General features: G+C 36.8%; 1 protein-coding gene across 1 annotated transcript; it reads left to right on the top strand.

Annotated features, from left to right (window-relative positions):
• The first annotated feature begins 12,112 nt into the window (after positions 1-12,112).
• On the top strand, positions 12,113-14,546 carry LOC140036258 (uncharacterized). The gene is made up of 4 exons (XM_072077598.1): positions 12,113-12,261; positions 13,437-13,619; positions 13,685-13,846; positions 14,000-14,546. The coding sequence occupies exons 1-4, from the start codon at positions 12,113-12,115 to the stop codon at positions 14,544-14,546; spliced, it is 1,041 nt and encodes a 346-aa protein (XP_071933699.1).
• The last annotated feature ends 294 nt before the right edge of the window (positions 14,547-14,840 follow it).

Raw genomic sequence — 14,840 nt, 5'->3', positions numbered from 1 at the left:
TGGACAAATCAATTTCTCGGAACTTGTTCAGAAGAGAGATGAATTTTGAATTTAAAATTTGGAGAGGATAAAGAGTTGTGTCCGAGACAATTGTAAGAAAAAATAAACTGACTGAAGAAATGGACTATCTTATAAGACGCAATTTTTGAGTGTCAGACGGCCGAACGAAGTGAAGCGTCTGACACAATCGTCCGAAATAGAACTTTCTGGAAAAGTGATCAAGAACACTGTCGGACGTCCGTTCTAACTCATCGGATGTCCGATAAAGAATGACCAGAGAATTTTTAGAATATTTTTTTTGAAACTCCCAATTTTGTCCTCAAAATACAAATTGATCCAGTGATAAGGCTTTGTGAGAATATCAGCAATTTGATCTTTTGAGCAGATATAGTGAACACGAATTTCACTCTTTTGGACAAGATCGCGAATGAAATGATGCTTTATATCTATATGTTTTGTCCTATAATGTTGAATGAGATTTTTTATCAAATTTATGGCACTAGTGTTATCACAATACATAGGCACACAGTCATACATTAATCCAAAATCATTCAATATGTTTTTCATCCACAATAATTGAGCACAACAAGCTTCGGGGGCAATATATACCGCTTCGGTTGTAGACAAGGAAATAGAATTTTATTTCTTACTAAGCCAAAACATCAAGCAATTACCAAGAAAATGACATGTTTCAGTTGTACTTTTTCTATCTATCTTACAACCGTCAAAATCAGCATCTGAAAAACCATATAAAGGGAACTCATGACATTTAGGATACCAAAGGCCGTAATTTAAGGTTCCTTTTAGATATCTAAAAATTCTTTTCACTGCATTTAAGTGAGATTCCTTTGGACAAGATTGAAAATGAGCACACAAGCAAACAGCAAACACAATATCAGATCTACTAGCAGTTAAGTAAAGCAAACTACCAATCATACTTCTATACTTCTTTTCATTAACTTTTATACCTTTTTCATCCTTGTCAAGTTTGGTAGATGTGCACATAGGTGTTCCAACTTGCTTTGAATTTTAATTCCAAATCTTTTGAGCAGCTCCTTTGTATATTTAGCTTGATTAATGAATGTTTCTTCTTGGGTTTGAATCACTTGGAGCCCAAGGAAGAAATTTAATTCCTCCATCATACTCATTTCAAATTCTTTTTGCATAATTGTGGAAAAATCCTTGCACAATCTCTCATTAGTAGCACCAAATATAATATCATCCACATAGATTTGCACAATTAAAAGATCACTTGAATTTTGTTTAGTGAAAAGAGTGGTATCTACAATGCCTCTTTTAAAACCACTTTTAACCAAAAAACCATTTAAACGTTCATATCATACTCTTGGAGCTTGTTTTAATCTATACAAAACTTTTGAGAGTTTGAACACATGAATCTCATTTTCAAAACCGGGACGTTGGTCAACATATACTTCTTGGTTAATAAAGCTATTTAAGAAAGCACTTTTAACATGCATTTGAAATAGTTTGAAATTCTTGAAACATGCAAAGGCCAAAAACATTCTAATTGATTCTAGTCTGGCTACAGGTGCAAATGTTTCATCAAAATCTATTCCTTCTTCTTGAGTATACCCTTTCGCCACAAGTCTAGCCTATTCCTTACTATTTCACCTTTGTCATTCATTTTGTTTCTAAAAACCCATTTTGTGCCAATGATAGGATGATCTTGAGGTCTTTCAACTAATGTCCAAACCATGTTCCTTTCAAATTGATTTATTCATCTTCCATAGGTAAAATCCAGTTTTCATCTTTCAAGGCATCAACAACATTTTTGGGTTCAAAATGTGAAACTAATGCAAAATTATCCATCAATTGTTTAGAGGACGAGCGAGTTCTGACCTTCTCGGATGGATCACCAATGATGAGCTCCTTAGGATGGTTTTGAACAAATTTTCAAACTCTTGGAAGATCGTTAGGTGTATTAACATCCCTGTCATTATCTTCCAGTGCTAGACTAACTTGAGAATCATCTCCCTTTGAATCATTTTCTGGTGAAGTATTGTCTTGATCATTAATTGTGAGTTTCTTTAGTTCTTCTTGAACACCTGCATCATCATTCTTACCACAACTTTTGGAAATATCACCATTAGATTCATCAAAAGTGACATGGATAGCTTCCTCTATAACGAGAGTCCTTCGATTATAGACTCTTAAACCTCTTTTATTTTTACAATAACCCAAGAAGATTCCTTCATCAGATTTTTTATCAAACTTTCCAAGATGTTCCTTGATGTTTAAAATGAAGAATTTGCAACCAAAAACTTTGAAATATCTAACAATAGGCTTTTTATCAAACATTAACTCATAAGAGATTTTGTTTAAAATTGGTCTCAAGAGAACTCTATTCATAGTATAGCAAGCTATATTTATGACTTCAGTCCAAAAATATTTTGGCAAGTTGCATTCACTTAACATGGTTCTTGCTGCCTCTTGAAGAGTTCTATTCTTTCTTTCAACAACTCCATTTTGTTGAGGAGTTTTTGTAATTGAAAATTCATGTGTAATACCATTGTTATCACAAAATTCTAGAAAGCCACAAAAATGAAATTCTGAGCCATTGTCACTTCTGATCTTGATGATTTTCAATCCAATCAGATTTTGAACTTTTGCAAATAATGAAACAAAGTTTTTGAAAGCATCATTCTTGTGAGCAAGAAATATCACCCAAGTGTATCTAGAATAATCATCAACAATGACTAAACAATATCTTTTAGCACCCAGGCTAGTAATCTGTATTATAGGACCAAATAAATCAAGATGCAAAAGATCCAACGATTTTGAAGTGGAAACACAATTCTTAGGTTTGAAGGAAACTTGTTTTCCAAATTGACAAGCATCACAAATTTTGTCTTTTTCAAAGTTGATTTTTGGTAAACCTATAACAAGTTCCTTTTTGAAAATTTTTTTTAACAAATTCATATTGAAATGACAAAACCTTCTATGTCACAACCAAGAATCTTCATCTGCAGCTTTAAGACATTTAAGGCTGGAAGAATCAACATTTTCGAGAATAACTACATAAATGTCATTCACTCTTTTTCCTTTGAAAACAATGTTGAACTTTGAATCAAGAACAAGACATTCATGCTTTTTAAATAGTACAAACAGATTTTTGTCACACAATTGACTAACACTCAACAAATTATAACTTAGATTATCAACTAGAAGAACATTTTGAATAAAAGTTTGATCATTCTTACTAACATCTCCAACTCCAACTATTTTGGCTTTGTTATCATTTCCAAATGTTACTTTTTCACATGATTTTAACTTGAGTTTGATGAATTGTGATGGATCACCAGTCATATGCCTTGAGCATCCACTATCTATGAACCATTTTGATTCCTTAATGACATTCACCAATCTTACCTACGCAAGAGTTCACAAGATGATATTTGGTACCCATTTACTTTTTGGATTCTTGAGAGTTAGCATTATGTCTAACTATCCACATGCAATTCATACCATTTCTCATATTTTTTCTTACATAGCAATTATTCTTCATGTAACCAATTTGGCAACAAAAACTACACATAGTCAGTGAATTTCCTATTGAAACAGGTTTAACAAATCTAACTTGCTTTCTTCTATAGATGTTGAATTCGTTTGCATTAGAATTCAACCTTTTCTTGTGAATGTCAAAGTGAGGTTTTGATTCAATCTTTTGAAAAGCAGTCTTATTTTTTGTGTTTAAGCAACTCATCTAGTCTATCCATTCTTCTTTTCAAGTCAACTTGTTCCTTTTTGAGCAACTCATACAGCTTTGTTTTTTTTTTTTATCAAACTCAAAAAGTAGAACATTTTCATCCTTTTTCAAGCAGTCATTTTCTGCTTTCAGCATTTTATTTTGTTAAAAAAGATTTGTATTAACTTGAATCAAAAAATTAATTTTCTGTTTTAGTTCCTTGTTTCTAGCATACGATTCTTTCAAGCTATTATGCAATCTCTCAATGAAAGACTCAACATCATCTTTAGATTCATCATCACTAACTGGTTGAGAGTTGCAAGTAGTTATCTCATCATCACCAATGGCCATGAAAGTCATTTGAACAGATTCCTCTTTCTATTCGATATCACCATCTGAGTTGCAATCATTCCATGTAATTTGAAAGTTGTTGAACTTTGGTTTTCATTCAACTTTTCCATCTTTCTTCTTCTTCATTGGACACTCACTCACGTAGTGTCTAGGTTGGCTGCATTCAAAGCATTTATCAGTTTGCTTTTTATTGAACTCTTGCTTCCCTTTATTTTTTGCATTGCTGAACTGATTTGGGAATGAGTTGCTGTTTCCTCCTTTTCTGAACCTTCGTTTGTTGAGGATTCTCTTGAAATTTTTTATGCTAAGAGTTAGATCACTGTCATCAACCTCTGCATCTTCTCCATCTAGGGAGGCAGAATCATCTTCATCTTGAGATGCCTTTAGACCAATGCTCCTTCTTACTTTTGCATCCTCTTGTTCTTGCACTTTGGACTTAAGTTTCAACTCATAAGAGATTAGAGAATTAATTAGAGATTCAATAGGCAAGGAATTTAGATCTCTAGCTTCTTCAATGGCAGTCAGTTTACTCTCTCAATTCTTGGATAGAGCATTCAGAATTTTTCTATTTTTCTCACCTAGAGAGTATTCCTTTTCCAGCACCTCTAAATCCTTAATGAGATCATTGAATCTACAATACATCTTATCAATATTTTCATGAGATTCCATCTTGAACGATTCATATTTGGTAACCAGAATAGATTTCTTTTGTTCTCTCACATTCTCACTCCCTTCATGAATTTCTCTAAGTTTGTCTCAAATTTCTTTAGCGGACTTACACCCTTGACCCTAATGGATTCATTTGAATCTAAGACGCTATACAACACATTCATAGCTTTAGCATTCAAGGTAAGGTGAGTTCTGTCTTCACCAGTCAACTCATTTCTAGTTTTTGGTTTCGGTCTATGAGTGACTTCATCTATTATAGAGGCATCATATGGACCTTCATTGACAATGAACCATAACTCGATATCAATAAATTGCAAGAAAATGATCATTCTTTCCTTCCAACTCAAATAATTGGATCCATTAAACATTGGAGGTCTAGTGACGGATTGTCCCTTAAAAAATATGGCATTGTTGGTTGTTATTTTTACTCCAAAACCGATTGAGTTTAATCTTTAGGAGACCAAGTTCTGATACTAATTATAAGGATCGAAAACAACATAAGAGGAGGGGTGAATTAGGTTATCTAAAAACTAATCAAGTTGTAAGACACTTTTTCTTCAATTTGAAACTTACCCTCTTTTCTAGATGACCACACAATGTAGCAATTAATGAGGGATCAAGATTGCTTGTGAGTAGAAGAGAAAGACAGTTTGTATTTGCAATATAGTAAGCAGTAGAGAAATGATAGCAAACCAGAATCACTTCCAAACTCCTCTTGAACTTGAATACACTTTATAGAACAAGTTTCTTCGAGTTGATCAATTACAATCAATCTTTGTGTACAAAGAAAGGATCACTTCCTCCTTGTCCCAAGTTACACTTAGTCAAACTAGAAAGTTTTACTATCACTCGGATAACCCTCACAAAACTACACTATTGAAGTAATCTTCTCACACAAGAAAAGCTTCTATGAAATTTATGCAACTAAGAGTACAAATCTTCCTTGAAGAGTATTTTCTCACTAAAATTACTCTTGATATAATGTAATCTCGAAAACAAAAGGAAAGGTATGAACTTGTGCCCAATAAAGTCTAAGAAAGACATGCACTTTAAGAAAGCAATTATTTCACATATTTAAGTCAACAAGAAATATAAACAAGAGGTGTCATATAAGCACATCAATAAAAATCGATATGTAAATCAGTAAGAATACTGAGCACTGGCAAACCACTCGATCAATAAGTAATTCCAGGTTGTTGACACTCCGTCAACTTTCATGTCCATATAGAATCGCCACTTCACACTACTCCGTCTACCTTTCACACCCTACCGGGTCCATACACAAACAAAATTTTAGTGATTGGTACTACTCGAGTATACCAAAACAGTATAGATCCAACACATATACACTACCCAAGATTCGCTAATCGAGTTGACCAAACCCTTGCCGGCTCAATCTCGAATAACTAGCCATTGGATTTTAGGGCCCCCATATATCATTAATATCATATCACGTTCACTTATACCAATAACAATTCAGTAGGGTCGAATATGATAAAGTACACACTTGCCCGTTCATAACTAAGTTAAAAAAAATGATAGTTCATAGTCATATCATTTTTCTCAAACTCATTGATATATCAAGCATATATATAGTGCTACCATGCACTTAGAACACTCACCAAAGCCCTTAAGCGTCCACAAAAGGATCGCCTGCATGCTCATATTGCAACTCTGTCAGAAAATTATAACATATAAGTGAACCTTTAGTATTGACCAAACCAATTCACTTAAGCACAAAAACTTTGTTTTCAAATTAGTCAACTTTAGTGTCCTAGACACTTCAATCCATTCAGAATTTCAAATCGACAATTCAAGTAAAAATACAACTTTCCATTAGGGTAAAAACATTTCAAAAGTTTGGACAAGACTTTCCACTTCTACAAGTTTTCAAACAAGCAAATCATAGCAAAAGTCCACTTTTCAATTACTTACTTTGTAGCTTTTATCCCAATGTGAGGACTTGCAAAATTCTCCATATTTTTTTAAAATTTTCTTTTATTGTGAATAAGTTACTTTATAATATCTTTACTACTAAATTACTCCCTCAATAGTTTTAATAAATAATAGAATCAAGAGTTTTACCTTTATTTTTATAGTTAGGGTAAGTTAGGGTTTTTGCGTATTATGGTAGTGTGATTAATTGGTGAGGTGTGTGTACTAAATTTGGTGGATAAGAATGAGTATTATATAAGAGAAAGTGTGTGATTAGAAGTGCTATTAATAAGTTAGTGAATCATAAGTTAAAACACAAGTACGCGAGAGTTAAGGAAAATCGACTTGAACCGACGTGCACCGTTTGCTACTGATCGAGTACACCACTTGACCACTACTTTCTTACCCTAATTCTCTTGGTTTTATTTCAGCTAATTAGCCCCTAATTAATCCCTAAAGCAGCCGAAAATCTTGACCAAAGAAAGGGAGAAAAGAAAACAAAAATAGGAAGGAATCTTGGGACGACAAGTGTCGGCCATCCAAGAGAGTTTGACCAAGATCTTTTCCTTCCTTCTTACATTCCATTTTGGCTCACTTTCTTCCTCATTTCTTTATGTTGGCCGAGAGCAAGGAGAGGGAAAAGAGAGAAGAGAACTTGCAATTCGAACCTTGATTCTTCCTTGTTTGAGTTGAGATCACAAAAATCAAACAGATTAAACTTAACCCTAGGTGCTTAGGAAGCTAGGAGTGGTGACAATCTTGGGAGAAAATGCTTGGTTCTTCACTTTCAAGAAAGCTTTTGGAAGGTATAAGTTCATTCACTTCTTCTTTCTATCTTAATCTTGCTAAATATGCCATAGAACTTTTGAATCTTGTAATATATTGGATGATACTCTAGTTTGGTGGTGATTCATGAAATTTCAGCTAGGGTTTGATAATTTTTAGCCTTGATTATGTTGTTTAACCATCAAATGTTGGTATTGAGCTTGGAAATGGAATTTGTGAGGTGATTAGGAGCATGACTGTGATTTTTAGCCTTAAAAGATGAAATTTCAGCTTTAGTGAGAAAATTTCAGCTTTGGTATTGATTGATTAATTGCCAGAAATGAGGTATATTTGGATGGTTTTTAGCCTAGATGAAGAGCTATATTGATATGTTTACTTGTGGTGGTTGAATTGGATTGATTTGAGGGAAAAAATTGAAGCCTTTCATGGCTGGAAAAATGAGTAAAAACAAAGGGTATGCTACCCAAAATTTTCTTCCGTAGGTTAAGCGAGTGAATTTAGAACTTTAGCCGTGATTCGTGGTTGAATTGAACTTGAATTGGTTAGAGTACTTAAGTTTCCCTTAGTAGGAGTACATAAGCTGAATTTTTTGCCAAAACTCGTACCCTTTAAAAGGCGAAAGTAGCGACCACTAGAAATACGTTTTTCTCGTCTTTTAGACCAATTTGCGAATTTAAAAGTTTTAATCGATTCTTTATCAAAACCAAAAGAGCGAGCATGAATTTTCTAGAGTTTGATAAGTAAAATGAATAGTACGTAAGTGAGTTTCATTTACTTGATTTTCTTTAAGCGAAACTCTTATATTTTGAACCCTAATTGATTTTAAACCGTTAAATGGTATTTTATCGCAGATTTGGACTCCAATCAGGGAATTGCACCTGAACGTGGTTTTGAAATGCACTAAGCCATTGGTGAGTGCTTCCAAGTGCATGATTGAACTTGACACATGATTTAAATGCTTTACCAACGTGATCGGCTAATATTTTATTGGTTTGGTCGGGTAAGGGTATACTTTATTGCACTTGCCCTAATGTGATATATTCTTGTTCATTGGTCGCAATAGATTTGATATATATGTATATGACTTGCATACTGTCTGGAATTTCAAAAACTCTGTGGCTAGTTAATCGAGTCGAGCCGGTAAGGGCCTAATCGATTAGATAACGAACCCTGGGTCTCTAGTTTTGTCTAGTGGAGTGTTATCTTCTCGACTAATTGATATGCTCGAATATTACCACCAGTGTTTACCTTGGAGTTCGGGCCCGGTAAGGGGTTTGATTGATGGACGGAGTTTGGAGTTAAGTAGTGTACTACTGGACTGGTTACTTTACTTGAAAGTTGACGGAGTGTCAACTATTATTTGACCAAGTTATGGCGGAGCTAGTTGTAAAAACGACTGTATTCTTTTACTTGAAATGTTGAATACTTAATGATTGGCTATACGAAGTGTTATTGCTCATTTTCTTGACTTGTTATGCGCAGCACTTTGATACTTTCACTTTTAAATAATGGTCAATTTGCTATTTAAAACCTCACTGAACTTTAGCTCACTCTATTAGTTTTGTTTTCCTTACAAAGGGTGCGAGCGAGGGCGTGAGACTGGTACAGGCTCGCATAGTCTTGTTTTTGAATTTTTACGATTGTACTCGCGCTAGTGCTCGATTAGGGTTGAATGTATTTGGAACTCAAATCTTTTGTTATATTTGGGATTGTATGAATGTTTGAGATAGAAATGAATGTAAATGTACGTTCCAAATTTGGGAACTGTTATTTCATTTATTCTTGAGGTTGTAAACTATTTTACTGGAAGTAAGTGAGCGAGTTTTGACGAGAGTTGGGCAGACGGTCCGCTAAAACCTGGAGTACGTCCTAGGGGGAGGTGGGATCGTCACAGGTGGTATCAGAACCTAGGTTTGAATTGGTCTTGGTAGATTGAGTGATTTATACATGATATAACTTGTGTATGATTGGCTAAGTGTGAAACCCTAGAGACTAGATACTTAACTTAGCTTTATTTGTTTAAATTGCTTATTTTTGTGATGTTACTTATACTGTAGGCAATGGAAGAGAATGGTGAGAATGGGATTGTTGAATGACCTCGAGGAGTACTTAGCTACCAGGAGCATCCCGGACGGCCTATATGTCGGTGGGCTCCAGGACGTAGGGTCCGACACTGTGACTGCTGGCGGACCTTTTCCTACCCCGATAGGGTAGTTTTTGTTATAGCCGACGAGAAGAGACGATTGAGTAATGTCAATCGTAGATGCCAGACGGAGATTGAGCGTCTGCAGGCTGTATTGAGGATGCAAACGGCTAGGATCGGTGAGCTTGAAACTTCTATTCTTGAGGTGTAAGAGCGAACTAATGCCTTTCGAGAGCAGACTCAGGAGGCTAATGGTTGCCTTGCTCGAGTAGTAAGGGAAGTAAGAGACCGGACCAATAATATTTTGACTGAGTGTGGGGCCCTGGTGGGGGAAGTAGTGCAGAACTTGGCGGATGGAGGTCAAGAGAACGCCGCCCCTAGCGTTCCTGAGGAGGACCCCGAGGAGGAGCCGGCTGCACCTGAAGAGGAGGCAGAGTCGGTCGAATCGGTGACTAGCTAGACCAAGGATCTAGGGTTTTGAGGGACTATGTGAGATAGTTAGGAACATTTTTTAGGGTGACACATCATCTTTTGTTTTTAATATTGACGTGTTAGGCTGATATACATAGCGCTTGTTTTTGTTCTATGTCCCTTGGCTGTATAAGCTTTTGACTGTATGAAGTTGGCATGTACAGCACTCTATAACTTGTTATGTGACTTATTTTGATATGTATATAGGAAATGTTTATTTTAAACGTGTTTTATTGCTTTTACTTTATGACTTAGAAATGTTTTTATTGCGCTTTATAGCTACTTTAGTTTGTTTATACCTATATAGTCTATTGTTCAAAAAAGGTATGGAAAGTAGGAGAAGTCAAAGGTGTCAAACTAGCCGAGAACGCTGTTCTAACTGTGGCGTGGGGCTAGATAGGCACAAGAACCAGTACAAGAACCGAGAGAGGGGGGAGGTGCAGCGGTTGAGCCACAACCTGGACCCCGAGCTAAAAGAGGGAATCAGGTGGCAATGACGATTCAGCAAATGACCAATATTCTTACTCGATTGGTAGAGCAGCAGGGTCAAACCCCTGTAAATTAGCCTAGGGACCCTTAAATAAGGGAAGATAGGACCCTAGAACGATTCCAAAAGTTTTATCCTTCTAAATTTTTTGGAGAACCAGACCATGAGGTAGCCGAGAGATGGCTGGAGATGATAATCAATATTTTCGCCGCCTTAAACTATACGGAGGAAAGACAGGTGCATTTTACGGTATTTCAATTTGAGGGACCAGCCAGAGTTTGGTGGAATGTAATTAGGGCCAAGTGGAAGAGAGTGGGGACAGCATGGACCTGATTGAATTTTGTGTGGGAGTTTAACGACAAATATCTCCCACCGATAGTTCAGGAGAAGAGGGAGGACGATTTTATTAAGCTCCGTCAAGGAACCCTAAGTGTATCTGAGTATGAGACTCAATTCACCAAGTTATCCAAGTTTGCTCCCGAATTGATAGTTACGGAGCAAAGGAGGGTGAGGTGGTTCGTACAGGGACTAAATGTTGAAATACAAGAAGCTTTGGCGGCGGCACAAATTAACACCTTCATGGAGGTTCGGGAGAAAGCCCAAAGGTTAGAAATTGGAAGGGCACAGGTAAAGACCTTTCATACAAAGAAAAGGGGTGCACCTAGTAGAAGTCAGGGGCAGGTACAAGATGATTGGGGTAAGCCACCTCCTAAAGTGGATCGAGGAGCTGGCGGTGGAAGAATGTCGGGTACATCTAGGGAAGTTACTCCGAGAGGAGCCCCAGGTAGAAGGGGACAAGCGAGAGGTGCCTCGCAGGGAGGCCAGACATCCACCCATCGAGTGTCTTATAGGTACTATGGAGAATCTAATCACACTAAGGATAATTGCTGACGAAAGGCTCGAAAGTGCTTACAGTATGGAAGTACTGAGCACCAGATCGCCAACTGTCCATTGATTAGTGACGCTCAGTCAGCTGGCAAATCAAAACCTAAACCAACCAATATAGGAGGGACCAGGCCAAGAGTGCCAGTCTGAATGTACGCTTTCGATCAACAATCGGTACCTGAACCATCGGAGGTAGTGGAAGGTACGATTCCTATTTTTCATCGTTTGGCCAAAATTTTGATAGACCCTGGTGCAACCCATTTTTTTGTTAGCCCTACTTTTATGTGTGGAATTGATGTGAAGGTCGAGAGGATGACTTAGAAGTGAAAACACGTACGGGTAACCAATTTTTACTTGCTAATGAGGTGTATAGAAACTGTGACATTTGGGTTGGTGAGCGAAAATTGGTAGTCGACCTTATATGTCTAGCCATTAAGGGGTATGATGTTATTATAGGGATGGACTAGCTAGCTCGTCATGATGCTCGGGTAGATTGTCGCACAAAGGTGGTTGAGTTTTGCATACCTGGTGAAGTAACTTTAAAACTAGATGTAAGGGGTATTCTAGCATCATCTACCCTTATTTCGGGAATAGAGTTAAAAAATTGCTAAGTAATGGGGTACGGGGGTATCTAGGTTTTCTAGTTAGCACCCTAGGAGAAAAGGTTAGTATAGAAGATATGCCGGTGATAAATGAATATCCAGATGTATTCCCGAGCGAATTGGTGTCAATGCCACCTGAGAGAGAAATCGAGTTAAAGATTGATTTAACACCTGGAACTACTCTCATCTCAAAAGCCCCTTATCGGATGGTGCCCACTGAACTAAAGTAGTTAAAATTTCAATTGCAAGACTTACTAGAACGGAGATTTATACACGAGAGTGAGTCACCTTGGGGCGCTCCAGTACTTTTTGTCAAGAAAAAGAACGGAAGTTTGAGGTTGTGCATTGATTATCAGGGGTTGAATGTAGCAACCATTAAGAATAAATATCTTTTGCCCCACATTGACGAGTTATTTGACCAATTACAAGCGGTTGTGGTGTTTTCTAAGTTAGATTTTCGACAAGGATATTGCCAATTGAGAATTAGGAAGGCGGGCATGCCAAAAACTGCCTTTAACACCCGATATGGGCATTACGAGTTTGCAGTGATGCCTTATTGTTTAACCAATGCCCCAGCGGCATTCATGGATTTAATGCATCAAGTGTTTAAATCTTATTTGGATCGGTTTGTGATAGTGTTTATCGATGATATTCTGGTGTATTCTAAGACAAAGGAGGAGCATGAACAATATTTGAGAATAGTATTGCAAACCCTGAAAGAGCAACAGTTGTTTGCCAAGTTTAGCAAGTGTGAGTTTTGGCTAGAGAAAATGACGTTTCTAGGCCATATAATCTCAAAAGATGGACTTACTGTAGATCCGGCTAAAGTTGAAGTCGTTGCCAAATGGAAACGACCGGAGAATCCTATTAAGTTTCGAAACTTTTTGGGTCTAGTGGGGTATTACCGCCGATTTATAAAGAATTTATCAAGAATTGCGGGACCCCTAACGAATTTGACAAAGAAACAAGGGAAATATATTTGGGAAGCTAAGTGTGAAACTAGTTTTCAAGAGCTTAAGAAACAATTGACCATGGCTCTAGTGTTGATTTTGCCAAATGAGAAGGATAGCTATACGGTGTATACCGACACTTCGAGAGAAGGATTGGGGTGTGTTTTAATGCAAAATAGGAATGTAATTGCCTATGCTTCTCGGAAGTTAAAATCTTATGAGCAGAACTATCCAACCCATGATTTAGAACTTACAGTCGTTGTGTTTGCTTTCAAAAAATGGTGGCATTATTTGTATGGGGTGACATTTGAGGTATACACAGACCATAAGAGTTTTAAGTACTTATTCTCCTAGAAATAGCTAAATCTGAGACAACGTAGGTGGGTGGAATTCTTAGAAGATTACGATTGTACCATTAATTACTATCCAAGAATGGCCAATGTTGTAACAGATGCTTTAAGTCGGAAGGCTCAACTAACAGGTTTGATGGTGGGAGAGTGGAGCCTATTAGAAATATTTGTGAATGGAACTCTCGTCTTGATCCGCAGAAAGTTATTTTTGGAAATATTGAGGTGAAGTCGACAATATTGGATCGAATTAAAGAGGGTCAAAAGAAAGAACCAACAGTACAAAAGTAGGTGGAAAGAGTAAAAAAATGAGAATTACCTGATTTTAACCAGATCCTAATGGGATTCTAAGGTTCCGAAATCGCGTTGTTGTACCAAACGATAAGGAACTGAAAAGGGAGATTTTGGAAGAATCTCATCGCTCTAGGTATACAGTGCATCCAGGTAGTGGTAAGATGTACCAGGACTTCAAAAGTCTGTATTGGTGGAACAATATGAAAGCGGAGATTGCTCAGTTTGTGTAAAAGTGCCTTATGTGTCAACTAGTGAAAGATGAGCATCAAAATCGTCAGATCTGTTACGGCCTTTAGAGATACCTGAATGAAAATGGGAGCACATAACGATGGATTTTGTATCTGACACTGGTTGAGTTCGTGTATAATAATAGTTATCACTCTTCTATTCAAATGGCCCCATATGAAGCATTTTATGGACAAAGGTGTCGATCGCTGATTTATTGGGATGAAATAGGAGAGAGGAAGATTATAGATCTGACAACAATACCATGGGTTGAGAAAGCCTATGAAAGGGTAAAAGTGATATGTCAGAGGCTTCAAACGACTCAAAGTCGACAAAAGATCTATGCCGATCATCGAAAGAAGGATTTGGAGTTTGAATTAGGAGATAAGGTGTTTCTTAAGATTACTCCATTGAAGGAAAAGATCAAGGCAGGAAAGGGAAAGAAATTGCAACCAAGATACATAAGACCTTTTAGTATACTCCAACGGACAGGAAAGGTGGCCTATCGACTAGAGTTACTAGTTAGTCAATCTCGAATCCATGATGTTTTCCATGTTTCCTTGCTTAAGGAGTATCACCCGGATCCGACTCATGTTTTACCACCAGAGGATATTGAACTGGACGAGTCTTTAACCTACGAGGGACGACCCATTCGAGTACTAGATTGGAAGGTGAAAGACTTGAGAAATAAGTAGATTTCACTGGTTAAGGTTCTATGGAGACACCATGAGGTGGAAGAAGCAACCTGGGAGTTGGAGAAGGACATGCGAGATAAGTACCCTGAGCTATTTACGAATAAAGGTATGAATTTCGATGTCGAAATTCTTTTAAGTGAGAGAGAGTGTGAGGACTTGCAAAATTCTCCATATTTTCTTAAAATTTTCTTTTATTTTGAATAAGTTACTTTATAATATCTTTACTACTAAATTACTCCATCAATAGTTGTAATAAATAATAGAATCAAGAGTTTTACCTTTACTTTTATAGTT

Source organism: Coffea arabica, chromosome 2e, assembly GCF_036785885.1.
Source record: "Coffea arabica cultivar ET-39 chromosome 2e, Coffea Arabica ET-39 HiFi, whole genome shotgun sequence".
Classification (NCBI taxonomy): Eukaryota; Viridiplantae; Streptophyta; class Magnoliopsida; order Gentianales; family Rubiaceae; genus Coffea; species Coffea arabica.
Note: the sequence above shows the minus strand (reverse complement) of the source record. Positions and strands in the feature narration are given on the sequence as shown.